The following is a 27,384-nucleotide window of genomic DNA, read 5'->3' on the forward strand; positions in this document are numbered from 1 at the left end:
ATTCAATCAAATCCTATATATATTCCTTGAAAGTAGTATTATTTTAAATGCCAGCAGTACAGATGTAAAGCTATACGGCTTATTGACATAGGTCTCAAATAAATAATCATAGTTAAGCCTTTAGAGTATTTTGTTAAAACTGCCAAAGGCTGGAGCTGTTAAAAAAGCCAGAATACCAGCTTTTGAATCAGAAGACAGAGTGAGGTATTTTGGGAGAGATTTTACAGGGTGAAAGATGCACCGTGACTCTGTTCTCATTTTCTCTTTTCATCCTTCGTTCTCTTCCTCTCCCACAGGTCCCAGGTTTCTATTATTGTCTTTCAACCTCTTCATCTCTTCCCCCACTTGTCTCCTCTCTTGCTCTCTCCTCAAACTCCCACGGTTTTCTGCTCCTTCTCTTTCACATCCACCCCATCCCATGCCTGCCTCTTCTGTTGCCTAGCAACACCTCCTCATCTGCAGACAGACATTCTCAACGATCTGGACACCCCTCCATACACACACACACACACACACACTCTCTCTCTTATTGTGCCATTATATTAGTTATAACATGTTGATGTCTGTAATTGTCATGAGTGTTTGGGACACTGACATGATTTAATATCAACTTGATAACACACATTTCAAATTATAACTGTTATTTGTTTATCTGATGGGCTTTTATATTAATAGCTGTATCAACAAGGAAATATAATTAGGGTAACCATGGTGACATGTTTGAATAGATAGAGAGGATTTATTCAGTATTAGTTTCTTTCTGACCTTTAACTCATTTCTCCTACTTCCCATCCTTCCTTTGCCTTCCCATACTGTACAACCACTTAGCTGCTATGCAAATTCTGGAAACCAAACCAACTGTCTGATCCTCTGATAACTGCTCGTTCAGGAGATCTAGGAGCATAGAAGCTGACCGATTACCCTCCCAAAATGTTTTTAAGTGACCTTTAGTGTGTGTACTTACGCCCTCTTCTCAGAAGTACATCACAAGCAATAAGATGGCAGACGAGTCATTTTAAAGAAGCAATTCCCCCTGAGAAAAAGTCACTGAGGGAGGACACGGGTCGCCTCATTTTTAAGAAATAAATAAAGACATAAAGACCCAACACAAGAAGTTAGTTCATGGTATTTTATTGGAAAAACAAAATGTAAAGACTAGCATGTACAACTTGGAATGCAGATCAACTGAACTGAACAGAACAGTTGGACTGGGTTGGGCCTTGCCGCACCCACACACACACACACGCATACACACGCCCAAACTCACACACAAACACAAGATAGAAATGCCGCAAAGCACCGACCCTGTCCCCACTAAACTGAAATTAATCCCCTCGTAGAATGACACGCATGCAACGTCTGAGGCAATATACTGTACCTGAGCATGCTCCAGTGAGGAATAACCACAGATGTTAGTTCACTACTGACTTTTCTTTTTCTTTGATTGTAAATTTTCCACCTCTGAGAAATGTGATACTCACGATACTGTAATTGCCCCAAAAATTGCTCTTGTATATCATCACTTTTAAAGCCCACCCAACCCCTCCAAAAGTCTAGGACACACCCACTGCCCAAGGGGCTAAAATCTATGCCCCACCCAGGCTTCACCCTCAAAAAAGGTAAACACACAACGGATAAAGCAAGTATCCTGACATGCCAGAAACACAGAATCTAAAATGAGTTCTTATTTATTCCATTTTAATATTTTTCTTAAAAATATCTCTGTCGTCACTGACTTCATTTAGGTAAGCAAACTGCAAAGGTTCCACTGGTTCACTCACTCCCATCCATCTGTCACCTAACCCCTCCCTCTTCCTCTCAGTGGGTCCCAGGTCAACCTGAGGCCCGACAACAGCCTTCTGCCATTGGGCTCTCAACAGTCACCCATCTAAAGCTGCATGCATGAAGAACAGAAAAGAAAGAAAACAGGAAGTCATAGAAGAAAGGCGATTGGCCAGCCCAAATAATTATCATGACATCAGGCAGATGGAACCAGGAAGCAGAGGAGCAGTGGCCAAACCAGCCGGCTGCAGAGAGGCTGCTTGGCTAACGAGGTGAGATCTGACTGGGCAGCTCAATGCTGGGGAGGGTGGGGGTGGGGGGATACAAGCCAGTACATGCAGATTCATTTAGGTTTTTTTCTTTTTGTCTTTTACCTTTTTTGAGCTTGTTTATATGGACAGATTTTTCAATTTTCCAACATTCAGTTTAAGTTGTCTATACAGAACAGTATGAATAAATGTAGATTTTTGCAGTAAGAGGTAAGTGAAACATTTGACTGATTCTTTGTCTTCAGTGTGAGCCCAGTTCATTTGGCGGTCATCATCTGAACAAATTCTGTAGGGGAGGAAAACAGAGAACAAAAATCCATCAGGAGCAGTGTTTAACTCATGTACTGTAACACAATAAAAATCAAGATTAACAACACTACAAGAAACAAGCCATTAGACACACCCTCAGACACAGTGTGACTACAGAGCTTCCATCTATCATCAGTTTGTCATCTTACATCATTTGGATCTGTTCCATACACAGAAATTAATCATAACACTAATGCCAGAGGACAGGATGTGTGTACAGTTATGTGTTCCTTTAAGCATGCAAACTGTATTAGTGTGATTAACATTTTTCAACTCTTAGATCTCCTGTACCTTCATAATTGACCTGTCCGTCTCCATCAATGTCGGCTTCTCTGATCATCTCGTCTACTTCCTCGTCTGTCAGCTTCTCTCCCAGGTTGGTCATCACGTGACGCAGCTCTGCTGCACTAATGTAACCGTTGCCATCCTGGTCGAGACAGAGGATTAGTCAGTTTAACACACATACAGAATTACAGTCAGCCACACAAATTCTACTATAGACAAAGTCATTTATTATATATGTTGGGCCAAACAGAGCCAATTAATCCTCTGTTGAAGTGTCAGCTAAAGCTTTGGGAACACTTGCTTTTTTGTTTTTATTAACACACACCAAGACCTACCTTATCAAAGACCCTGAACGCCTCCCTGATCTCCTCCTCACTGTCAGTGTCTTTCATCTTCCTTGCCATCATCGTCAGGAACTCAGGGAAGTCAATGGTCCCGTTGCCTAACAGAGAGAAGGTCCGATGTAAGTTATACATAGAACTCATCAAAATGTATATACCAAGACAGGTTTAAGTCGATTAAAGTGTGGAAGGGGAGCTAGCATACCATCTGCATCCACCTCATTGATCATGTCCTGGAGTTCGGCCTCAGTTGGGTTTTGACCCAGTGACCTCATGACGGTGCCCAGCTCCTTAGTGGTGATGGTCCCATCTCCATCCTTATCAAACAGGGAGAAGGCCTCTTTGAACTCTGGACAGGCAGAGGGTGGAGGAAAGGATGAGAGAGAAAATATTAGCAACAGCACACACTGCAATGTAAGCAAATGTAAGAAACTGTGAGTTTAATGCTAAAGATGGTAGAACTGTGTTTTTATGTTGTCACCCTACCTGCAATCTGCTCTTCTGTTAGTTGGTCAGCCTAAAAAAAAAAAAAAACAGAAGGGGGGGTAAAAAATAACATTAGGTTACTTCCAAGATATTAAAAAGCTTATTTCCGTGCCAACAGCCAATCAACAACAGCATCATCAGTTGTTGAGTGACAATGGGAGATGGGAGCAAGTGAAATATCTTCCACCATGAACCCACATACCATTCGTCTTCACCAATCCTAAAGCCATTCATTAACACTAACACAAAACCAAGAGATAATGAAAGGTCTAGTGAGCCCATTCATTCTTTTCACATATCTGTGTACAACCTTTATATCATCAAAGTGGATATCTGTGAGGTCTGCCACTAGCTTCACTGCTTTCGGTTCAGGTTTTTTCACGTCTCCACCTCTGACCCCACCTCCTCTTCCTCCTCCTTCCAGCCTTAACCCAGCACCTCCTCTGCGCTGCTTCAGATCTACACCTCTTCCTCCTCCGCACCCCCCAGTTACTCCTGTTTTGACGCTGAGGCCGTCCAGCGCCCCTCGCACCATCACTAAGCCTTCGGCCAAGCACTCGGCCCGCTTGCTGTTCTGGACGCCCTGTTTTTTAACCTCTGCCAGTTCTGCCTTTGTTCTCTGCAGGCAGTTCCTCAGGTCCTGCATCTCTCTGACCAGGCCGTCCATGCGGCTGGATGACGTGTCCATCAGCATCTGTAGGAAGGCTCTGTAGTTCCTCTCCTGCTGCTGGATGAGCTCCTTGTAGTAGTGCTGTTGTTCATCCAAGAGGTCATATACGGTGGACAGGCTCACCAGCTCATCCTCCGTCGGGTACAGAGCGACTTTCTTAGGCAGCATGATGAGGGAGGGATGGCAAGAAGGACAGGAATGATGTCTCAGAATGGGAGGAATAGCTGGGTGAAAAAAATGGTGGCCAGACATCTGTCAGTCGGTCCTGACTTGTAAACGAATGGAAGGACAAACAGATGAATAGTAGATTTTGCCATCTCTCTGAACAGCTACATAACTGAGGAAAAAACTTCAGTTTGAGTCTTGATTTGAGTAAACAAAAAGATAGATGTTTTGTTAGTCCTGGACAGGTAGATAGTTGGACAGACCTAATAATGCTTATCAGATGACCGGATAATTGCAAGTCTAGTCTATCAGTCTTTCCAGAGTGAATAGATGGCTGGATAGATGACAGGCGTTTTCACAATCCTTCTGGAGTGGCAAAGGTTGGCGGCACTGGCTTGGCAATGCCTCCCTCTTCAGTGTAGCTGGATGACAAGCTGATGGAATAGTTGGTCCTTCTGTTGATGTTTGCTTGGTTACGTGTCCATCCATCTGTCCATCTCTCAATAAACCTGTCTGCCTACCTGTCCATCCTTCTTTCTGTTCTTGTGTCTTGCAGCACTGAGAGTGTTTGTGGCCGGCCGCTGTCCTTCCCTGGCTCCATCTGACTCCAGCTGGGTGAGACTTTGGACAACCCCACTCCCTGTGCCTCCATGTCAGAGTCTGTGTGTGTGTGTGTGTGTGTGTGTGAGCCCAGGCATGACAATCAAAGGCTTAGCTGTCTGTCCATCTCTCCAACAGGAAAGATGGATGCACAGATGAAGTGTCCACCTCCTGCAGTAGTTCAGCACATGAAGAGCCTTCAATAGATTGACAGAGAAAGAGAATGTGTGTGGTGGCCAGGAGGCCAGGCTAGAGGAGGTCATCCGAATGTGTCAGGAAAATTGATTTAAGGTGTGTGAGAGTAACAGTGTCCAGACAGGGGGAGGTCACAGGGGTTTTATGTGTGTCTCCATGCACATGTTAACCTGTGGCCTGTCATCTCACTGCTACAGTTGCAGCTCCTAGGGGGGATCATTTGGCTGGTCATCTGACCTCCTCGACAGCATCACTGCTAACACCAAATGGCCCCCTTTGGCAGGGCCCCTGTCCGCACAGTTACAGCAGTTTCTATGAGTGACACACCTGTGTCGACACCTGAGTCTCAAGCTAAATGAGCCAAAACAGAAAACCGCCTTTCTTACAAAACTCAATACTGTCACCAATATTAGTACATATAACAACATGCAAGAATGCAATCTAACCAGATCATCAAAGGTTAAAGTGTGTCCTCTACAAGATACTACTGCCAATCATATTTTTATACTAGACAGATCCCATCCCTTTTCTTGTGCATCTTTTAATTTCTCTCTTCTCCACAGGTCTTAAGTATGTTATGCTGTCAGTATAACCTCTGATAGCACAGCAAAATATACATGGATTAATCTTAATACTGAATACTATTAGACATTTCATCATATCATTTTCAGAACATAGTATAAAGTTGAATGATAAAGAAACTGTCTGGAAGGTTTTTAGAAACCAAAGTGTAAAGGTACCGCCCATGAGTAATACTCTAAACCTTGACATCTGATCCTAACTATATTCTGTATATGTCTGACCTTAAGAGCAGAGTGAAAGAGAGGGAGGAAGGTTGAGATTAATGTACAAAGCTGAAATGTTTCAACCACAAGGTATTAGTACCATCAAGCAAAAATAATGAGACTTTCAAAATCTGGCTGATGATAATGATAGTGATGGTGTGTGTGTGTGTGTGTGTGTGTGTATGTGGGCTCTAGCAATAGTTAACAAGCTGCTAACCCCTCTAATATCCAGGCCAAATTCCTCTCAAGGCACTGCAATGCCTGGCAATACGGACCACATTCCTGTTAAGACAGTCCGAGTGTAGCATGTAGGCCCTATGATTGACTATTACAGCACCAGCAAACAACAATGCCTATTTTGTTTCCCATATATTCTCACTTCAAGCTGACTGTAGTAACCAACTGCAGTAAGATGATTCACAAGACAAGTCTTTCTGCTTTTTAAAAAAAAACCTACATAAGGAACCGTGACAACTGCGACAGTGATGTCTCAATCCCACAGACTACTTCCTACTTCCTGCATTACAATTTGCCAACCCTGTAACTATAACAAACACAAAACAACAGTGAACCTATAGTAACTAATCCAACAGGTAGTTACAGAAATTAACACGACAGAAGCCTGTGAGGGGCCAGATTATGGATGAATGATTTTTAAATCTTTTCCTCAAATGAACAGCCATTAGTTCAACAGAGTTCATTCCACTTGTCATTGTAAAAACTTGTCAGACTACTTCATTAAAGATTCAGATGTCATACAAAGGCAAATATTATAAGCTGCAACCAATTATATCTTTACAAAGTAATGTCTGTCATGTTATAAATGCCTCAAATATCTCCAGAAATTAAAACTGGATTTGCACACTACTGAGCTCAACTACCAGCAGATTATAACACCAAATACTGACAGTACTAAAATTCACTTACAAAACAAAGATAATCAACTACAAACATAAATTTGAGTGGCGTGCTGCTGAAGGATTTCTTAGAAATGTATTTACATAGCTGATGTTTACTTAAGTAGAGGGCTTTTCCTGCATAATGAAAGACCCAGCAGCCTATGATGTGTTCAGCAGATTCCATCTGTCAAACAAGATTTGTGTCCATTTAAGACTTACATGTAGCCTGTGGAAAAAGTCCACTTTACCATATAATCATTTTTTTTCCCTACATGACAACAGAGCACTGCATGTGTAAATGTAAGCCACACACTGTACGTAACACTTTTCTTCTTGCTTTCAATGTTCAGGTGGATGGGAAGGACCAGACCTGAGACATTTCTTCTGAAAATCAATAATTGGTACTAAATAAAGACGACCTGAAACAAGTCAAATATGAGGTTTTTAACTGCCAGCATGTTTGGTTTATTCTCTCGTAAAGTGGCCATATATACGGGTTTCACACCATATTCTATGACCTAATTAGAAGTGTCACCTGGTCCCACCGCAGGTTTTACAGTGGCTACATGTTGTACTTTGATAGATGGTATTGATAATTGCTATGGCAACAGCTTTGAAAAAATGTGATCCTGTGAAGATAATCTTGGCATGACGATAACGTTTGATGGCTGCAGCAGCCGAGCCTGATGACCAGAAGCGTAGCTCCGTCTGTGCCCCGCCAACACCTCTCCCATCAGTCTTTTGTCGTGGCTGAATGTCTAATGTGAATCCCACTGGTCATAAATTAAGGTGCAGCACCGGCATAAAAAAATCTGCGTTGCGATTCAACGCTAACGACTGCGTTTCCAGCATCAAAACTACCCAACGCTAGCGCTCTTGAGGCGAAAATGCAAAGCTGACTGATGTTACAGCTGTCAGATACCGGAAAATCAGTCATTCGGTATGTTACACTAGCTGTGATGCTAACACTGGCAGCCAACCGAACCGCACCAACTGCTGCCAATATGTGGCCACAACCTGTAATAAGAGGTTCGCGTCAGCTAACATCAAGTATCGCTATAATTTCGGAAACGATGACTCGATAAGCCTCTCGCTCACAGCGACGAGCCGCTATGTGTCGCCGCCAGTGTTAACAGCTAGTTAGACGGCTAACTCAGAGGTGCAAACGAGTCCCTTCAACTCGCGTTCTCTGCAATGGAGGCTTCCGTTCATTTCACCAAAACGACTCTCCGACAGACACTTAAGAACCCCCCGACCTGGCACTTCGGTCAACCCCACGACATTTCCAAGTCACACATACCAAATACCACGGTTGATTCAATACTCACCATGTCTGTTTGAGTTAGAAACGTCGGTCTGCTAACGCTACCGGAGAGAGGAAATGGACGGTTGCCACTGAACAAGGTTGGCAGGAGGCGGGTAGGCAGGACGAACCACCGCTGCACAGCTCACTGTATTCCTCCGCACAGTGGAGAAATTAACTCCGTCAGAGAAGGGGCCACGCGCTTTCTTCGTTTCTGCACTCGTGCTCGCGCGCGCAACCTGTTTCACCTGTACCTCAACATGTGTTTCACACAGGGAAGTTACTCTGAAATTATTCGGTTGGCTGAGTTGAAAAGTTAGTCTTTATTTAGAAAGAGACGTACAGGTACATAAAGCAGTTTTTGTGTAGAAGATATGCTGCGTATGGCCATTTCAATTTGTTAAAAAAAAAACAACTGCTCATTATATTGTTAAAATATTAGCTAATACCGCAGCACCTGTCTTAGTTTATGTTGTACTTAAACATTATACGTTCCTTGACAATTTTTTATGGGAGATACCCAGTAAACCTGGGGCCCCAGGGCAGCTGCCTGCTTTGCACTTTTGGTAACCCAGCCTTAATGCTGGGTAACCGGAGGCCCAGGAAAGTCACCTGGTGTGTAACATCAGTATCACAACATTAAATGAAATGAAGCCCACCTCTCTCTTATTGAACATATCCATAAATCAGACCCACAAGTACTGAACTGCCTTCAGTGAAACTGTGAGAAAAGTTTAGGATCTATCCATGATCAATAATCAAAAGCTAATCATTGTTGCCTTAGATTCAGGGACTAACAATACTTAACTAGCTTTAAATGTGGGAATGATGAAACTGTAGCAGTAAGACTTAAATTTCAACTTATGTTGATCTCAAGGTCAGTTAAAAAAAAAAAACAGGCAGGCTGACTTCTCACAGTCAGATTTGTGGTGAGCTGTCAATCAATACATCAGTCAAACAGTTGGCATTGCCAAGTTATCTCTAAGTTATCTCTCAATTAAAAATTTTTAAAAACTATTTTGTGCCAAAATCTGTGAACAAGGTAAATATTCCCTGCATTCTCTCTTGTGTTTGCATCAGAACCCACAAATCAGAAATATGTGATCTAATTCTACATGTTATTTAAAACGTTGCTTAAAATGCAGTCACACACCATTAAGTTGTTTTTTTTAATTGATGAAATGAATACATTTCTGTGGTTGTATTCTAGGACTGTCAGAATAATATTGTGTGATCATGAGTATCTGTCTCAGAGCCAGACAGACAAAATTTTCATTGAGTTACTAGACAGGTTTTGGCTGTGGGAGACTTCCTCATAAATATTGATTGAAGCGTCTTGAATAAAATATAACATATGATTTCATTTATGCACTGAGTACTCACTGTTCTTCATCAAACAGACTTTAATATGTGCTCTAGTATCTATCCACTCTAAGACTCTTATTGCATTATCCTCTGTGTGGCCACATGTCCCATCCTCCTGGCACTGATCATAAAGTCTGCTGATATCTATTGGCCAATTGGCTGCCATTACAACTGGTCATCAAAATCATAGCCAGATAGTGTTAGTGTAATCTGAACCTGTTTAACTGCAACCGGCGTCTAATCTTACCTGTATGCAGTGATATTATGTAGGCCTAAAATGAAATGTGAATGTGGAATCATTACTGCAAAAACAACAACCTAATAAAATAACAGTGTTTTCAGGGAAAGGTTTATTCTCTGGCCCATCTCACATAAGATATAACACTGTAATAGGCTATACACTGTGTATTTATTATCATAAACATGGCCTAGTGAAATTTAGTGGAGGATTATAATGAGAACACCCTTGTCTGTGGATAAAGATCTTCATAACTTTTATTAAAATAAGTAAGTTGCAGATGATAGTGATTGTTTACCTCTAAAGAAAAGGTGAGAAAAATAACTTTGAAGGGGTTACTGCGTATATTTATTCTATTATTCAAATCTGTTGAATATATGTGAATGCACAATTTGACGGCACGGCAAAACAGAAAGTGACGGACTATTTTGTCTTACACGGAGTTTTGTGCAGGCGGAAGGATACGTTATAAACGTTGAGTCTGACGGCGCTGGGGAAGTTGCGGTTTTGTGTTTGAGAGGCGTATTCTGATTGGGCAGAGCAGACCCGCAATATCCTTCACACTGTACAGAAGCCGCTGATTGGCCAGGGCAGATCTGCAATGCGTCAAACCACGGCGCGGCAACCGTGGCAGGAGGGAGCGACTTACCGCTGATGTGTTCAGTAGTGATGGGAATTCTGGATCTTTTTAGAGAACCGGCTCGTTTAGCTCGGCTCAATAAAAAGAGCCGGCTCTTTGGGCTTCCAAGCGGCTCTTCAGATTGTTTTGTTGATAAAATTAAATGACATTGTGAGCCCATACCAAAGTATGCCTTTCTTGGCCTATTTTGAAGCCTTACTATACTATGACCATTTTTATGACATTTTGAGAACATACTAAAGTATGACTTTTTTGGCCTATTTTGAAGCCTTACTGTACTTTGACATTTTTTGCATATTTTGAGACCATACGAAAGTATGACTTTTTTTGCCTACTTTGAAGCTTTACTACACTATGACATCTTTTGGCATATTTTGAGGCCATACTAAAGTATGACTTTTTTTTGGCACATTTTAAAGCCTTACTATACTATGAGGTTTTTTATGACATTTTGAGGTCCAAAAAATGTTTGACTTTTTTTGGCCGATTTTGACGCCATACCATATTATGACGTTTTTTATGACATTTTGAGGCCAAAAAAAATGTTGACTTTTTTTGGCCGATTTTGACGCCATACTATACTATGACGTTTTTTATGACATTTTGAGGTCATACTAAAGTATGACTTTTTTTGGCCGATTTTGACGTCTTACTATACTATGAGGTTTTTTATGACATTTTGAGGTCATACTAAAGTATGACTTTTTTTTGGCAGATTTTGACGCCATACTATACTATGACGTTTTTTGGCACTTTTTGAGGTCATACTAAAGTATGACTTTTATTGGCCGATTTTGATGTCTTACTATACTATGAGGTTTTTTATGACATTTTGAGCCCAAAGAAATTTTTGATTATTTTTTGCCCGTAAAAAAAACGCCATACTATACTATGACGTTTTTTATGACATTTTGAGGCCAAAAAAAAAAGTTGACTTTTTTTGCCCGAAAAAAACGCCATACTATACTATGACGTTTTTTATGACATTTTGAGGTCAAAAAAAATGTTGACTTTTTTTGCCCGAAAAAAACGGCATACTATACTATGACGTTTTTTATGACATTTTGAGGCCAAAAAAAATGTGGACTTTTTTTGCCCGAAAAAAACGCCATACTATACTATGATGTTTTTTATGACATTTTGAGGCCAAAAAAAAGTTGACTTTTTTTTGCCCGAAAAAAACGCCATACTATACTATGACGTTTTTTATGACATTTTGAGGCCAAAAAAAATGTTGACTTTTTTTGGCCGATGTTGACGCCATACTATACTATGACGTTTTTTATGACATTTTGAGGCCAAAAAAAATGTTGACTTTTTTTGCCCAAAAAAAACAGCATACTATACTATGACGTTTTTTATGACATTTTGAGGCCAAAAAAAATTTGGACATTTTTTGCCCGAAAAAAACGCCATACTATACTATAACGTTTTTTATGACATTTTGAGGCCAAAAAAAATCTTGACTTTTTTTGGCCGATTTTGACGCCATACTATACTATGACGTTTTTTATGACATTTTGAGGCCAAAAAAAAAAGTTGAATTTTTTTGCCCGAAAAAAACGCCATACTATACTATGACGTTTTTTATGACATTTTGAGGCCCAAAAAAAAAATCTTGACTTTTTTTGCGCGAAAAAAAAACGCCATACTATACTATGACGTTTTTTATGACATTTTGAGGCCAAAAAAATGTTGACTTTTTTTTGGCCGATTTTGACGCCATACTATACTATGATGTTTTTTATGACATTTTGAGGCCAAAAAAAAGTTGACTTTTTTTTGCCCGAAAAAAACGCCATACTATACTATGACGTTTTTTATGACATTTTGAGGCCAAAAAAAATGTTGACTTTTTTTGGCCGATGTTGACGCCATACTATACTATGACGTTTTTTATGACATTTTGAGGCCAAAAAAAATGTTGACTTTTTTTGCCCAAAAAAAACAGCATACTATACTATGACGTTTTTTATGACATTTTGAGGCCAAAAAAAATTTGGACATTTTTTGCCCGAAAAAAACGCCATACTATACTATAACGTTTTTTATGACATTTTGAGGCCAAAAAAAATCTTGACTTTTTTTGGCCGATTTTGACGCCATACTATACTATGACGTTTTTTATGACATTTTGAGGCCCAAAAAAAAAATCTTGACTTTTTTTGCGCGAAAAAAAACGCCATACTATACTATGACGTTTTTTATGACATTTTGAGGCCAAAAAAATGTTGACTTTTTTTTGGCCGATTTTGACGCCATACTATACTATAATGTTTTTTATGACATTTTGAGGCCAAAAAAAATGTGGACATTTTTTGGCCGATTTTGACGCCATGCCATATTATGACGTTTTTTATGACATTTTGAGGCCAAAAAAAAATGTTGACTTTTTTTGGCCGATTTTGACGCCATACTATACTATGACGTTTTTTATGACATTTTGAGGCCAAAAAAAATGTGGACTTTTTTTGCCCGAAAAAAACGCCATACTATACTATGACGTTTTTTATGACATTTTGAGGCCAAAAAAAATTTGGACATTTTTTGCCTGAAAAAAACTGCATACTATACTATGACGTTTTTTATGACATTTTGAGGCCAAAAAAAATTTGGACATTTTTTGCCCGAAAAAAACGGCATACTATACTATGACGTTTTTTATGACATTTTGAGGTAAAAAAAAATGTTGACTTTTTTTGCCCGAAAAAAACGCCATACTATACTATGACGTTTTTTATGACATTTTGAGGCCAAAAAAAATTTGGACATTTTTTGCCCGAAAAAAACGCCATACTATACTATGACGTTTTTTATGACATTTTGAGGCCAAAAAAAATGTTGAATTTTTTTGCCCGAAAAAAAGGACATACTATACTATGACGTTTTTTATGACATTCTGAGGCCAAAAAAAATTTGGACTTTTTTTGCCCGAAAAAAACGCCACACTATACTATGACGTTTTTTATGACATTCTGAGGCCAAAACAAATTTGGACTTTTTTTGCCCGAAAAAAACGCCATACTATACTATGACGTTTTTTATGACATTTTGAGGCCAAAAAAAATGTTGACTTTTTTTTGGCCGATTTTGACGCCATACTATACTATGACGTTTTTTATGACATTCTGAGGCCAAAAAAAATGTTGACTTTTTTTGCCCGAAAAAAACGCCATACTATACTATGACGTTTTTTATGACATTCTGAGGCCAAAAAAAATTTGGACTTTTTTTGCCCGAAAAAAACGCCATACTATACTATGACGTTTTTTATGACATTTTGAGGTCAAAAAAAATGTTGACTTTTTTTGCCCGAAAAAAACGGCATACTATACTATGACGTTTTTTATGACATTTTGAGGTCAAAAAAAATGTGGACATTTTTTGCCCAAAAAAAACGGCATACTATACTATGACGTTTTTTATGACATTTTGAGGCCAAAAAAAATGTTGACTATTTTTGGCCGATTTTGACGCCATACTATACTATGACGTTTTTTATGACATTTTGAGGCCAAAAAAAAAAGTTGAATTTTTTTGCCCGAAAAAGACGGCATACTATACTATGACGTTTTTTTCGGGCAAAAAAACGCCACACTATACTATGACGTTTTTTATGACATTCTGAGGCCAAAAAAAATTTGGACTTTTTTTGCCCGAAAAAAACGCCATACTATACTATGACGTTTTTTATGACATTTTGAGGCCAAAAAAAGTTGACATTTTTTGCCCGAAAAAAACGCCATACTATACTATGACGTTTTTTATGACATTTTGAGGCCAAAAAAAATGTTGAATTTTTTTGCCCGAAAAAAAGGCCATACTATACTATGACGTTTTTTATGACATTCTGAGGCCAAAAAAAAAAGTTTAATTTTTTTGCCCGAAAAAAACGCCATACTATACTATGACGTTTTTTATGACATTTTGAGGTCAAAAAAAATTTGGACATTTTTTGCCCGAAAAAAACGCCATACTATACTATGATGTTTTTTATGACATTTTGAGGTCAAAAAAATGTTGACTTTTTTTGGCCGATTTTGACGCCATACTATACTATGACATTTTTTATGACTTTTTGAGGTCATACTAAAGTATGACTTTTTTCGGCCGATTTTGATGCCATACTATACTATGACGTTTTTTATGACATTTTGAGGCCAAAAAAAAAAAGTTTGTTTTTTTTTGCCCGAAAAAAAACGCCATACTATACTATGACGTTTTTTATGACATTTTGAGGCCAAAAAAAAAAGTTGACATTTTTTGCCCAAAAAAAACGCCATACTATACTATGACGTTTTTATGACATTTTGAGGCCAAAAAAAATCTTGACTTTTTTTGGCCGATTTTGACGCCATACTATACTATGACGTTTTTTATGACATTTTGAGGCCAAAAAAAAAAGTTGATTTTTTTTGGCCGATTTTGACGCCATACTATACTATGACATTTTTTATGACATTCTGAGGCCAAAAAAAATTTGGACTTTTTTTGCCCGAAAAAAACGCCATACTATACTATGACGTTTTTTATGACATTTTGAGGCCAAAAAAAAAAAGGTGGTTTTTTTTTGCCCGAAAAAAACGCCATACTATACTATGATGTTTTTTATGACATTTTGAGGCCAAAAAAAAAAGTTGATTTTTTTTGCCCGAAAAAAACGCCATACTATACTATGACGTTTTTTATGACATTCTGAGGCCAAAAAAAATTTGGACTTTTTTTGCCCGAAAAAAACGCCATACTATACTATGACGTTTTTTATGACATTTTGAGGCCAAAAAAAATGTTGACTTTTTTTGCCCGAAAAAAAACGCCATACTATACTATGACGTTTTTTATGACATTCTGAGGCCAAAAAAAAGTTGGACTTTTTTTGCCCGAAAAAAACGCCATACTATACTATGATGTTTTTTATGACATTTTGAGGCCAAAAAAAAAAAGTTTTTTTTTTTTTGCCCGAAAAAAAACGCCATACTATACTATGACGTTTTTTATGACATTTTGAGGCCAAAAAAAAAAGTTGAATTTTTTTTCCCGAAAAAAACGCCATACTATACTATGACGTTTTTTATGACATTCTGAGGCCAAAAAAAATGTGGACATTTTTTGCCCGAAAAAAACGCCATACTATACTATGACGTTTTTTATGACATTTTGAGGCCAAAAAAAATTTGGACTTTTTTTGCCCGAAAAAAACGCCATACTATACTATGACGTTTTTTATGACATTTTGAGGCCAAAAAAAATCTTGACTTTTTTTGCCCGAAAAAAAACGCCATACTATACTATGACGTTTTTTATGACATTTTGAGGCCAAAAAAAATGTTGACTTTTTTTGCCCGAAAAAAACGCCATACTATACTATGACGTTTTTTATGACATTTTGAGGTCAAAAAAATGTTGACTTTTTTTGGCCGATTTTGACGCCATACTATACTATGACATTTTTTATGACTTTTTGAGGTCATACTAAAGTATGACTTTTTTTGGCCCATTTTGATGCCATACTATACTATGACGTTTTTTATGACATTTTGAGGCCAAAAAAAATTTGGACTTTTTTTGCCCGAAAAAAACGCCATACTATACTATGACGTTTTTTATGACATTTTGAGGCCAAAAAAAATGTTGACTTTTTTTGCCCGAAAAAAACGGCATACTATACTATGACGTTTTTTATGACATTTTGAGGTAAAAAAAATGTTGACTTTTTTTGCCCGAAAAAAACGCCATACTATACTATGACGTTTTTTATGACATTTTGAGGCCAAAAAAAATCTTTACTTTTTTTGGCCGATTTTGACGCCATACTATACTATGACATTTTTTATGACATTTTGAGGCCAAAAAAAAAAGTTGATTTTTTTTGCCCGAAAAAAACGCCATACTATACTATGACGTTTTTTATGACATTCTGAGGCCAAAAAAAATTTGGACTTTTTTTGCCCGAAAAAAACGCCATACTATACTATGACGTTTTTTATGACATTTTGAGGCCAAAAAAATGTTGACTTTTTTTGCCCGAAAAAAAACGCCATACTATACTATGACGTTTTTTATGACATTTTGAGGCCAAAAAAAATCTTGACTTTTTTTGCCCGAAAAAAAAACGCCATACTATACTATGACGTTTTTTATGACATTTTGAGGCCAAAAAAAATTTGGACTTTTTTTGCCCGAAAAAAACGCCATACTATACTATGACGTTTTTTATGACATTCTGAGGCCAAAAAAAATTTGGACTTTTTTTGCCCGAAAAAAACGCCATACTATACTATGACGTTTTTTATGACATTTTGAGGCCAAAAAAAATGTTGAAATTTTTTGCCCGAAAAAAACGGCATACTATACTATGACGTTTTTTATGACATTTTGAGGCCAAAAAAAATTTGGACTTTTTTTGCCCGAAAAAAACGCCATACTATACTATGACGTTTTTTATGACATTTTGAGGTAAAAAAAAATGTTGACTTTTTTTGCCCGAAAAAAACGGCATACTATACTATGACGTTTTTTATGACATTCTGAGGCCAAAAAAAATGTGGACATTTTTTGCCCGAAAAAAACGCCATACTATACTATGACGTTTTTTATGACATTTTGAGGCCAAAAAAAATTTGGACATTTTTTGCCCGAAAAAAACGCCATACTATACTATGACGTTTTTTATGACATTTTGAGGCCAAAAAAAATCTTGACTTTTTTTGGCCGATTTTGATGCCATACTATACTATGACGTTTTTTATGACATTTTGAGGCCAAAAAAAAAAGTTTTTTTTTTTTTGCCCGAAAAAAACGCCATACTATACTATGACGTTTTTTATGACATTTTGAGGCCAAAAAAAAAAGTTGATTTTTTTTGCCCGAAAAAAACGCCATACTATACTATGACGTTTTTTATGACATTCTGAGGCCAAAAAAAATGTTGACTTTTTTTGCCCGAAAAAAACGCCATACTATACTATGACATTTTTTATGACATTTTGAGGCCAAAAAAAATCTTGACTTTTTTTGCCCGAAAAAAAACGGCATACTATACTATGACGTTTTTTATGACATTTTGAGGCCAAAAAAAATGTGGACTTTTTTTGCCCGAAAAAAACGCCATACTATACTATGACGTTTTTTATGACATTTTGAGGCCAAAAAAAATGTTGACTTTTTTTGCCCGAAAAAAACGCCATACTATACTATGACGTTTTTTATGACATTTTGAGGTCAAAAAAATGTTGACTTTTTTTGGCCGATTTTGACGCCATACTATACTATGACATTTTTTATGACTTTTTGAGGTCATACTAAAGTATGACTTTTTTCGGCCGATTTTGATGCCATACTATACTATGACGTTTTTTATGATATTTTGAGGCCAAAAAAAAAGTTTTTTTTTTTTTGCCCGAAAAAAACGCCATACTATACTATGACGTTTTTTATCACATTTTGAATCCAAAAAAAAAAGTTGATTTTTTTTTGCCCGAAAAAAACGCCATACTATACTATGACGTTTTTTATGACATTCTGAGGCCAAAAAAAATTTGGACTTTTTTTGCCCGAAAAAAACGCCATACTATACTATGACGTTTTTTATGACATTTTGAGGCCAAAAAAAATCTTGACTTTTTTTGCCCGAAACAAAACGCCATACTATACTATGACGTTTTTTATGACATTTTGAGGCCAAAAAAAATTTGGACTTTTTTTGCCCGAAAAAAACGCCATACTATACTATGACGTTTTTTATGACATTTTGAGGCCAAAAAAAATGTTGACTTTTTTTGCGCGAAAAAAACGCCATACTATACTATGACGTTTTTTATGACATTTTGAGGTCAAAAAAATGTTGACTTTTTTTGGCCGATTTTGACGCCATACTATACTATGACATTTTTTATGACTTTTTGAGGTCATACTAAAGTATGACTTTTTTCGGCCGATTTTGATGCCATACTATACTATGACGTTTTTTATGACATTTTGAGGCCAAAAAAAAAAAGTTTTTTTTTTTTTGCCCGAAAAAAACGCCATACTATACTATGACGTTTTTTTATGACATTTTGAGGCCAAAAATAAAAGTTGATTTTTTTTGCCCGAAAAAAACGCCATACTATACTATGACGTTTTTTATGACATTCTGAGGCCAAAAAAAATTTGGACTTTTTTTGCCCGAAAAAAACGCCATACTATACTATGACGTTTTTTATGACATTTTGAGGCCAAAAAAAATCTTGACTTTTTTTGCCCGAAAAAAACGGCATACTATACTATGACGTTTTTTATGACATTTTGAGGTAAAAAAAAATGTTGACTTTTTTTGCCCGAAAAAAACGGCATACTATACTTTGACGTTTTTTATGACATTCTGAGGCCAAAAAAAATTTGGACTTTTTTTGCCCGAAAAAAACGCCATACTATACTATGACGTTTTTTATGACATTCTGAGGCCAAAAAAAATTTGGACTTTTTTTGCCCGAAAAAAACGCCATACTATACTATGACGTTTTTTATGACATTCTGAGGCCAAAAAAAATGTTGACTTTTTTTGCCCGAAAAAAACGCCATACTATACTATGACGTTTTTTATGACATTTTGAGGCCAAAAAAAATGTTGAAATTTTTTGCCCGAAAAAAACGCCATACTATACTATGACGTTTTTTATGACATTTTGAGGCCAAAAAAAATTTGGACTTTTTTTGCCCGAAACAAAACGCCATACTATACTATGACGTTTTTTATGACATTTTGAGGTAAAAAAAAATGTTGACTTTTTTTGCGCGAAAAAAACGCCATACTATACTATGACGTTTTTTATGACATTTTGAGGTCAAAAAAATGTTGACTTTTTTTGGCCGATTTTGACGCCATACTATACTATGACATTTTTTATGACTTTTTGAGGTCATACTAAAGTATGACTTTTTTCGGCCGATTTTGACGCCATACTATACTATGACGTTTTTTATGACATTTTGATGCCAAAAAAAAAAGTTTTTTTTTTTTTGCCCGAAAAAAACGCCATACTATACTATGACGTTTTTTATGACATTTTGAGGCCAAAAAAAATCTTTACTTTTTTTGGCCGATTTTGACGCCATACTATACTATGACGTTTTTTATGACATTTTGAGGCCAAAAAAAAAAGTTGATTTTTTTTGCCCGAAAAAAACGCCATACTATACTATGACGTTTTTTATGACATTCTGAGGCCAAAAAAAATTTGGACTTTTTTTGCCCGAAAAAAACGCCACACTATACTATGACGTTTTTTATGACATTTTGAGGCCAAAAAAAATCTTGACTTTTTTTGCCCGAAAAAAAACGCCATACTATACTATGACGTTTTTTATGACATTTTGAGGCCAAAAAAAATTTGGACTTTTTTTGCCCGAAAAAAACGCCATACTATACTATGACATTTTTTATGACATTTTGAGGCCAAAAAAATGTTGACTTTTTTTGCCCGAAAAAAACGCCATACTATACTATGACGTTTTTTATGACATTTTGAGGCCAAAAAAAAAAGTTGAATTTTTTTGCCCGAAAAAAACGGCATACTATACTATGACGTTTTTTATGACATTCTGAGGCCAAAAAAAATGTTGACTTTTTTTGCCCGAAAAAAAGGCCATACTATACTATGACGTTTTTTATGACATTTTGAGGTAAAAAAAAATGTTGACTTTTTTTGCCCGAAAAAAACGCCATACTATACTATGACGTTTTTTATGACATTTTGAGGCCAAAAAAAAAAGTTTAATTTTTTTGCCCGAAAAAAACGCCATACTATACTATGACGTTTTTTATGACATTTTGAGGCCAAAAAAAATCTTGACTTTTTTTGCCCGAAAAAAAACGCCATACTATACTATGACGTTTTTTATGACATTTTGAGGCCAAAAAAAATGTTGACTTTTTTTGCCCGAAAAAAACGGCATACTATACTATGACGTTTTTTATGACATTTTGAGGTAAAAAAAAATGTTGACTTTTTTTGCCCGAAAAAAACGCCATACTATACTATGACGTTTTTTATGACATTTTGAGGCCAAAAAAAAATCTTGACTTTTTTTGCCAGAAAAAAAACGCCATACTATACTATGACGTTTTTTATGACATTTTGAGGCCAAAAAAAATTTGGACTTTTTTTGCCCGAAAAAAACGCCATACTATACTATGACGTTTTTTATGACATTTTGAGGCCAAAAAAAATCTTGACTTTTTTTGCCCGAAAAAAAACGCCATACTATACTATGACGTTTTTTATGACATTTTGAGGCCAAAAAAAATCTTGACTTTTTTTGCCCGAAAAAAAAACGCCATACTATACTATGACGTTTTTTATGACATTTTGAGGCCAAAAAAAATGTTGACTTTTTTTGCCCGAAAAAAACGGCATACTATACTATGACGTTTTTTATGACATTTTGAGGTAAAAAAAATGTTGACTTTTTTTGCCCGAAAAAAACGCCATACTATACTATGACGTTTTTTATGACATTTTGAGGCCAAAAAAAATCTTTACTTTTTTTGGCCGATTTTGACGCCATACTATACTATGACATTTTTTATGACATTTTGAGGCCAAAAAAAAAAGTTGATTTTTTTTGCCCGAAAAAAACGCCATACTATACTATGACGTTTTTTATGACATTCTGAGGCCAAAAAAAATTTGGACTTTTTTTGCCCGAAAAAAACGCCATACTATACTATGACGTTTTTTATGACATTTTGAGGCCAAAAAAAATGTTGACTTTTTTTGCCCGAAAAAAAACGCCATACTATACTATGACGTTTTTTATGACATTTTGAGGCCAAAAAAAATCTTGACTTTTTTTGCCCGAAAAAAAAACGCCATACTATACTATGACGTTTTTTATGACATTTTGAGGCCAAAAAAAATTTGGACTTTTTTTGCCCGAAAAAAACGCCATACTATACTATGACGTTTTTTATGACATTCTGAGGCCAAAAAAAATTTGGACTTTTTTTGCCCGAAAAAAACGCCATACTATACTATGACGTTTTTTATGACATTTTGAGGCCAAAAAAAATGTTGAAATTTTTTGCCCGAAAAAAACGGCATACTATACTATGACGTTTTTTATGACATTTTGAGGCCAAAAAAAATTTGGACTTTTTTTGCCCGAAAAAAACGCCATACTATACTATGACGTTTTTTATGACATTTTGAGGTAAAAAAAAATCTTGACTTTTTTTGCCCGAAAAAAACGGCATACTATACTATGACGTTTTTTATGACATTCTGAGGCCAAAAAAAATGTGGACATTTTTTGCCCGAAAAAAACGCCATACTATACTATGACGTTTTTTATGACATTTTGAGGCCAAAAAAAATTTGGACATTTTTTGCCCGAAAAAAACGCCATACTATACTATGACGTTTTTTATGACATTTTGAGGCCAAAAAAAATCTTGACTTTTTTTGGCCGATTTTGATGCCATACTATACTATGACGTTTTTTATGACATTTTGAGGCCAAAAAAAAAAGTTTTTTTTTTTTTGCCCGAAAAAAACGCCATACTATACTATGACGTTTTTTATGACATTTTGAGGCCAAAAAAAAAAGTTGATTTTTTTTGCCCGAAAAAAACGCCATACTATACTATGACGTTTTTTATGACATTCTGAGGCCAAAAAAAATGTTGACTTTTTTTGCCCGAAAAAAACGCCATACTATACTATGACATTTTTTATGACATTTTGAGGCCAAAAAAAATCTTGACTTTTTTTGCCCGAAAAAAAACGGCATACTATACTATGACGTTTTTTATGACATTTTGAGGCCAAAAAAAATGTGGACTTTTTTTGCCCGAAAAAAACGCCATACTATACTATGACGTTTTTTATGACATTTTGAGGCCAAAAAAAATGTTGACTTTTTTTGCCCGAAAAAAACGCCATACTATACTATGACGTTTTTTATGACATTTTGAGGTCAAAAAAATGTTGACTTTTTTTGGCCGATTTTGACGCCATACTATACTATGACATTTTTTATGACTTTTTGAGGTCATACTAAAGTATGACTTTTTTCGGCCGATTTTGATGCCATACTATACTATGACGTTTTTTATGATATTTTGAGGCCAAAAAAAAAGTTTTTTTTTTTTTGCCCGAAAAAAACGCCATACTATACTATGACGTTTTTTATCACATTTTGAATCCAAAAAAAAAAGTTGATTTTTTTTTGCCCGAAAAAAACGCCATACTATACTATGACGTTTTTTATGACATTCTGAGGCCAAAAAAAATTTGGACTTTTTTTGCCCGAAAAAAACGCCATACTATACTATGACGTTTTTTATGACATTTTGAGGCCAAAAAAAATCTTGACTTTTTTTGCCCGAAACAAAACGCCATACTATACTATGACGTTTTTTATGACATTTTGAGGCCAAAAAAAATTTGGACTTTTTTTGCCCGAAAAAAACGCCATACTATACTATGACGTTTTTTATGACATTTTGAGGCCAAAAAAAATGTTGACTTTTTTTGCGCGAAAAAAACGCCATACTATACTATGACGTTTTTTATGACATTTTGAGGTCAAAAAAATGTTGACTTTTTTTGGCCGATTTTGACGCCATACTATACTATGACATTTTTTATGACTTTTTGAGGTCATACTAAAGTATGACTTTTTTCGGCCGATTTTGATGCCATACTATACTATGACGTTTTTTATGACATTTTGAGGCCAAAAAAAAAAAGTTTTTTTTTTTTTGCCCGAAAAAAACGCCATACTATACTATGACGTTTTTTTATGACATTTTGAGGCCAAAAATAAAAGTTGATTTTTTTTGCCCGAAAAAAACGCCATACTATACTATGACGTTTTTTATGACATTCTGAGGCCAAAAAAAATTTGGACTTTTTTTGCCCGAAAAAAACGCCATACTATACTATGACGTTTTTTATGACATTTTGAGGCCAAAAAAAATCTTGACTTTTTTTGCCCGAAAAAAACGGCATACTATACTATGACGTTTTTTATGACATTTTGAGGTAAAAAAAAATGTTGACTTTTTTTGCCCGAAAAAAACGGCATACTATACTTTGACGTTTTTTATGACATTCTGAGGCCAAAAAAAATTTGGACTTTTTTTGCCCGAAAAAAACGCCATACTATACTATGACGTTTTTTATGACATTCTGAGGCCAAAAAAAATTTGGACTTTTTTTGCCCGAAAAAAACGCCATACTATACTATGACGTTTTTTATGACATTCTGAGGCCAAAAAAAATGTTGACTTTTTTTGCCCGAAAAAAACGCCATACTATACTATGACGTTTTTTATGACATTTTGAGGCCAAAAAAAATGTTGAAATTTTTTGCCCGAAAAAAACGCCATACTATACTATGACGTTTTTTATGACATTTTGAGGCCAAAAAAAATTTGGACTTTTTTTGCCCGAAACAAAACGCCATACTATACTATGACGTTTTTTATGACATTTTGAGGTAAAAAAAAATGTTGACTTTTTTTGCGCGAAAAAAACGCCATACTATACTATGACGTTTTTTATGACATTTTGAGGTCAAAAAAATGTTGACTTTTTTTGGCCGATTTTGACGCCATACTATACTATGACATTTTTTATGACTTTTTGAGGTCATACTAAAGTATGACTTTTTTCGGCCGATTTTGACGCCATACTATACTATGACGTTTTTTATGACATTTTGATGCCAAAAAAAAAAGTTTTTTTTTTTTTGCCCGAAAAAAACGCCATACTATACTATGACGTTTTTTATGACATTTTGAGGCCAAAAAAAATCTTTACTTTTTTTGGCCGATTTTGACGCCATACTATACTATGACGTTTTTTATGACATTTTGAGGCCAAAAAAAAAAGTTGATTTTTTTTGCCCGAAAAAAACGCCATACTATACTATGACGTTTTTTATGACATTCTGAGGCCAAAAAAAATTTGGACTTTTTTTGCCCGAAAAAACCGCCACACTATACTATGACGTTTTTTATGACATTTTGAGGCCAAAAAAAATCTTGACTTTTTTTGCCCGAAAAAAAAACGCCATACTATACTATGACGTTTTTTATGACATTTTGAGGCCAAAAAAAATTTGGACTTTTTTTGCCCGAAAAAAACGCCATACTATACTATGACATTTTTTATGACATTTTGAGGCCAAAAAAATGTTGACTTTTTTTGCCCGAAAAAAACGCCATACTATACTATGACGTTTTTTATGACATTTTGAGGCCAAAAAAAAAAGTTGAATTTTTTTGCCCGAAAAAAACGGCATACTATACTATGACGTTTTTTATGACATTCTGAGGCCAAAAAAAATGTTGACTTTTTTTGCCCGAAAAAAAGGCCATACTATACTATGACGTTTTTTATGACATTTTGAGGTAAAAAAAAATGTTGACTTTTTTTGCCCGAAAAAAACGCCATACTATACTATGACGTTTTTTATGACATTTTGAGGCCAAAAAAAAAAGTTTAATTTTTTTGCCCGAAAAAAACGCCATACTATACTATGACGTTTTTTATGACATTTTGAGGCCAAAAAAAATCTTGACTTTTTTTGCCCGAAAAAAAACGCCATACTATACTATGACGTTTTTTATGACATTTTGAGGCCAAAAAAAATGTTGACTTTTTTTGCCCGAAAAAAACGGCATACTATACTATGACGTTTTTTATGACATTTTGAGGTAAAAAAAAATGTTGACTTTTTTTGCCCGAAAAAAACGCCATACTATACTATGACGTTTTTTATGACATTTTGAGGCCAAAAAAAATCTTGACTTTTTTTGCCAGAAAAAAAACGCCATACTATACTATGACGTTTTTTATGACATTTTGAGGCCAAAAAAAATTTGGACTTTTTTTGCCCGAAAAAAACGCCATACTATACTATGACGTTTTTTATGACATTTTGAGGCCAAAAAAAATCTTGACTTTTTTTGCCCGAAAAAAAACGCCATACTATACTATGACGTTTTTTATGACATTTTGAGGCCAAAAAAAATCTTGACTTTTTTTGCCCGAAAAAAAACGCCATACTATACTATGACGTTTTTTATGACATTTTGAGGCCAAAAAAAATGTTGACTTTTTTTGCCCGAAAAAAACGGCATACTATACTATGACGTTTTTTATGACATTTTGAGGTAAAAAAAAATGTTGACTTTTTTTGCCCGAAAAAAACGCCATACTATACTATGACGTTTTTTATGACATTTTGAGGCCAAAAAAAATCTTGACTTTTTTTGCCAGAAAAAAAACGCCATACTATACTATGACGTTTTTTATGACATTTTGAGGCCAAAAAAAATTTGGACTTTTTTTGCCCGAAAAAAACGCCATACTATACTATGACGTTTTTTATGACATTTTGAGGCCAAAAAAAATGTTGACTTTTTTTGCCCGAAAAAAACGGCATACTATACTATGACGTTTTTTATGACATTTTGAGGTAAAAAAAAATGTTGACTTTTTTTGCCCGAAAAAAACGCCATACTATACTATGACGTTTTTTATGACATTTTGAGGCCAAAAAAAATCTTTACTTTTTTTGGCCGATTTTGACGCCATACTATACTATGACGTTTTTTATGACATTTTGAGGCCAAAAAAAAAAGTTGATTTTTTTTGCCCGAAAAAAACGCCATACTATACTATGACGTTTTTTATGACATTCTGAGGCCAAAAAAAATTTGGACTTTTTTTGCCCGAAAAAAACGCCATACTATACTATGACGTTTTTTATGACATTTTGAGGCCAAAAAAAATCTTGACTTTTTTTGCCCGAAAAAAAACGCCATACTATACTATGACGTTTTTTATGACATTTTGAGGCCAAAAAAAATTTGGACTTTTTTTGCCCGAAAAAAACGCCATACTATACTATGACGTTTTTTATGACATTTTGAGGCCAAAAAAATGTTGACTTATTTTTCCCGAAAAAAACGCCATACTATACTATGACGTTTTTTATGACATTTTGAGGCCAAAAAAAAAAGTTGAATTTTTTTGCCCGAAAAAAACGGCATACTATACTATGACGTTTTTTATGACATTCTGAGGCCAAAAAAAATTTGGACATTTTTTGCCCGAAAAAAACGCCATACTATACTATGACGTTTTTTATGACATTTTGAGGCAAAAAAAAATGTTGACTTTTTTTGCCCGAAAAAAACGCCATACTATACTATGACGTTTTTTATGACATTCTGAGGCCAAAAAAAATTTGGACATTTTTTGCCCGAAAAAAACGCCATACTATACTATGACGTTTTTTATGACATTTTGAGGCCAAAAAAAAAAGTTTAATTTTTTTGCCCGAAAAAAACGCCATACTATACTATGACGTTTTTTATGACATTTTGAGGCCAAAAAAAATCTTGACTTTTTTTGCCCGAAAAAAAACGCCATACTATACTATGACGTTTTTTATGACATTTTGAGGCCAAAAAAAATGTTGACTTTTTTTGCCCGAAAAAAACGGCATACTATACTATGACGTTTTTTATGACATTTTGAGGTAAAAAAAAATGTTGACTTTTTTTGCCCGAAAAAAACGCCATACTATACTATGACGTTTTTTATGACATTTTGAGGCCAAAAAAAATCTTGACTTTTTTTGCCAGAAAAAAAACGCCATACTATACTATGACGTTTTTTATGACATTTTGAGGCCAAAAAAAATTTGGACTTTTTTTGCCCGAAAAAAACGCCATACTATACTATGACGTTTTTTATGACATTTTGAGGCCAAAAAAAATGTTGACTTTTTTTGCCCGAAAAAAACGGCATACTATACTATGACGTTTTTTATGACATTTTGAGGTAAAAAAAAATGTTGACTTTTTTTGCCCGAAAAAAACGCCATACTATACTATGACGTTTTTTATGACATTTTGAGGCCAAAAAAAATCTTTACTTTTTTTGGCCGATTTTGACACCATACTATACTATGACGTTTTTTATGACATTTTGAGGCCAAAAAAAAAAGTTGATTTTTTTTGCCCGAAAAAAACGCCATACTATACTATGA

The 27,384-nt window shown here is 35.4% G+C and overlaps 1 protein-coding gene across 1 annotated transcript; it reads right to left on the reverse strand.

Moving 5' to 3' along the window:
- Window positions 1–1,115: 1,115 nt before the first annotated feature.
- On the reverse strand, window positions 1,116–8,242 carry calm1a (calmodulin 1a). Its single transcript, XM_041060187.1, has 6 exons — window positions 8,115–8,242; window positions 3,473–3,503; window positions 3,192–3,335; window positions 2,981–3,087; window positions 2,652–2,787; window positions 1,116–2,337 (listed from the first exon to the last, which is right to left on the reverse strand). Exons 1-6 carry the CDS (start codon window positions 8,115–8,117, stop codon window positions 2,309–2,311), a joined length of 450 nt encoding a protein of 149 aa, XP_040916121.1. The 5' UTR covers window positions 8,118–8,242; the 3' UTR covers window positions 1,116–2,308.
- Window positions 8,243–27,384: the final 19,142 nt, after the last annotated feature.

The sequence above is a fragment of the Toxotes jaculatrix genome, chromosome 17 (genome assembly GCF_017976425.1).
Source record: "Toxotes jaculatrix isolate fToxJac2 chromosome 17, fToxJac2.pri, whole genome shotgun sequence".
NCBI classification, from domain to species: Eukaryota; Metazoa; Chordata; class Actinopteri; family Toxotidae; genus Toxotes; species Toxotes jaculatrix.

What these genes read in the sequence shown, in the direction of transcription:
- calm1a (XM_041060187.1), bottom strand. An exon ending in CAATGAGGTGGATGCAGATG is followed by an intron (nt 3,088 to 3,191) that starts GTATGCTAGCTC and finishes TCTCTCTGTTAG; the next exon opens with GCAACGGGACCATTGACTTC. An exon ending in CGGACAGGTCAATTATGAAG is followed by an intron (nt 2,338 to 2,651) that starts GTACAGGAGATC and finishes CCTCCCCTACAG; the next exon opens with AATTTGTTCAGATGATGACC.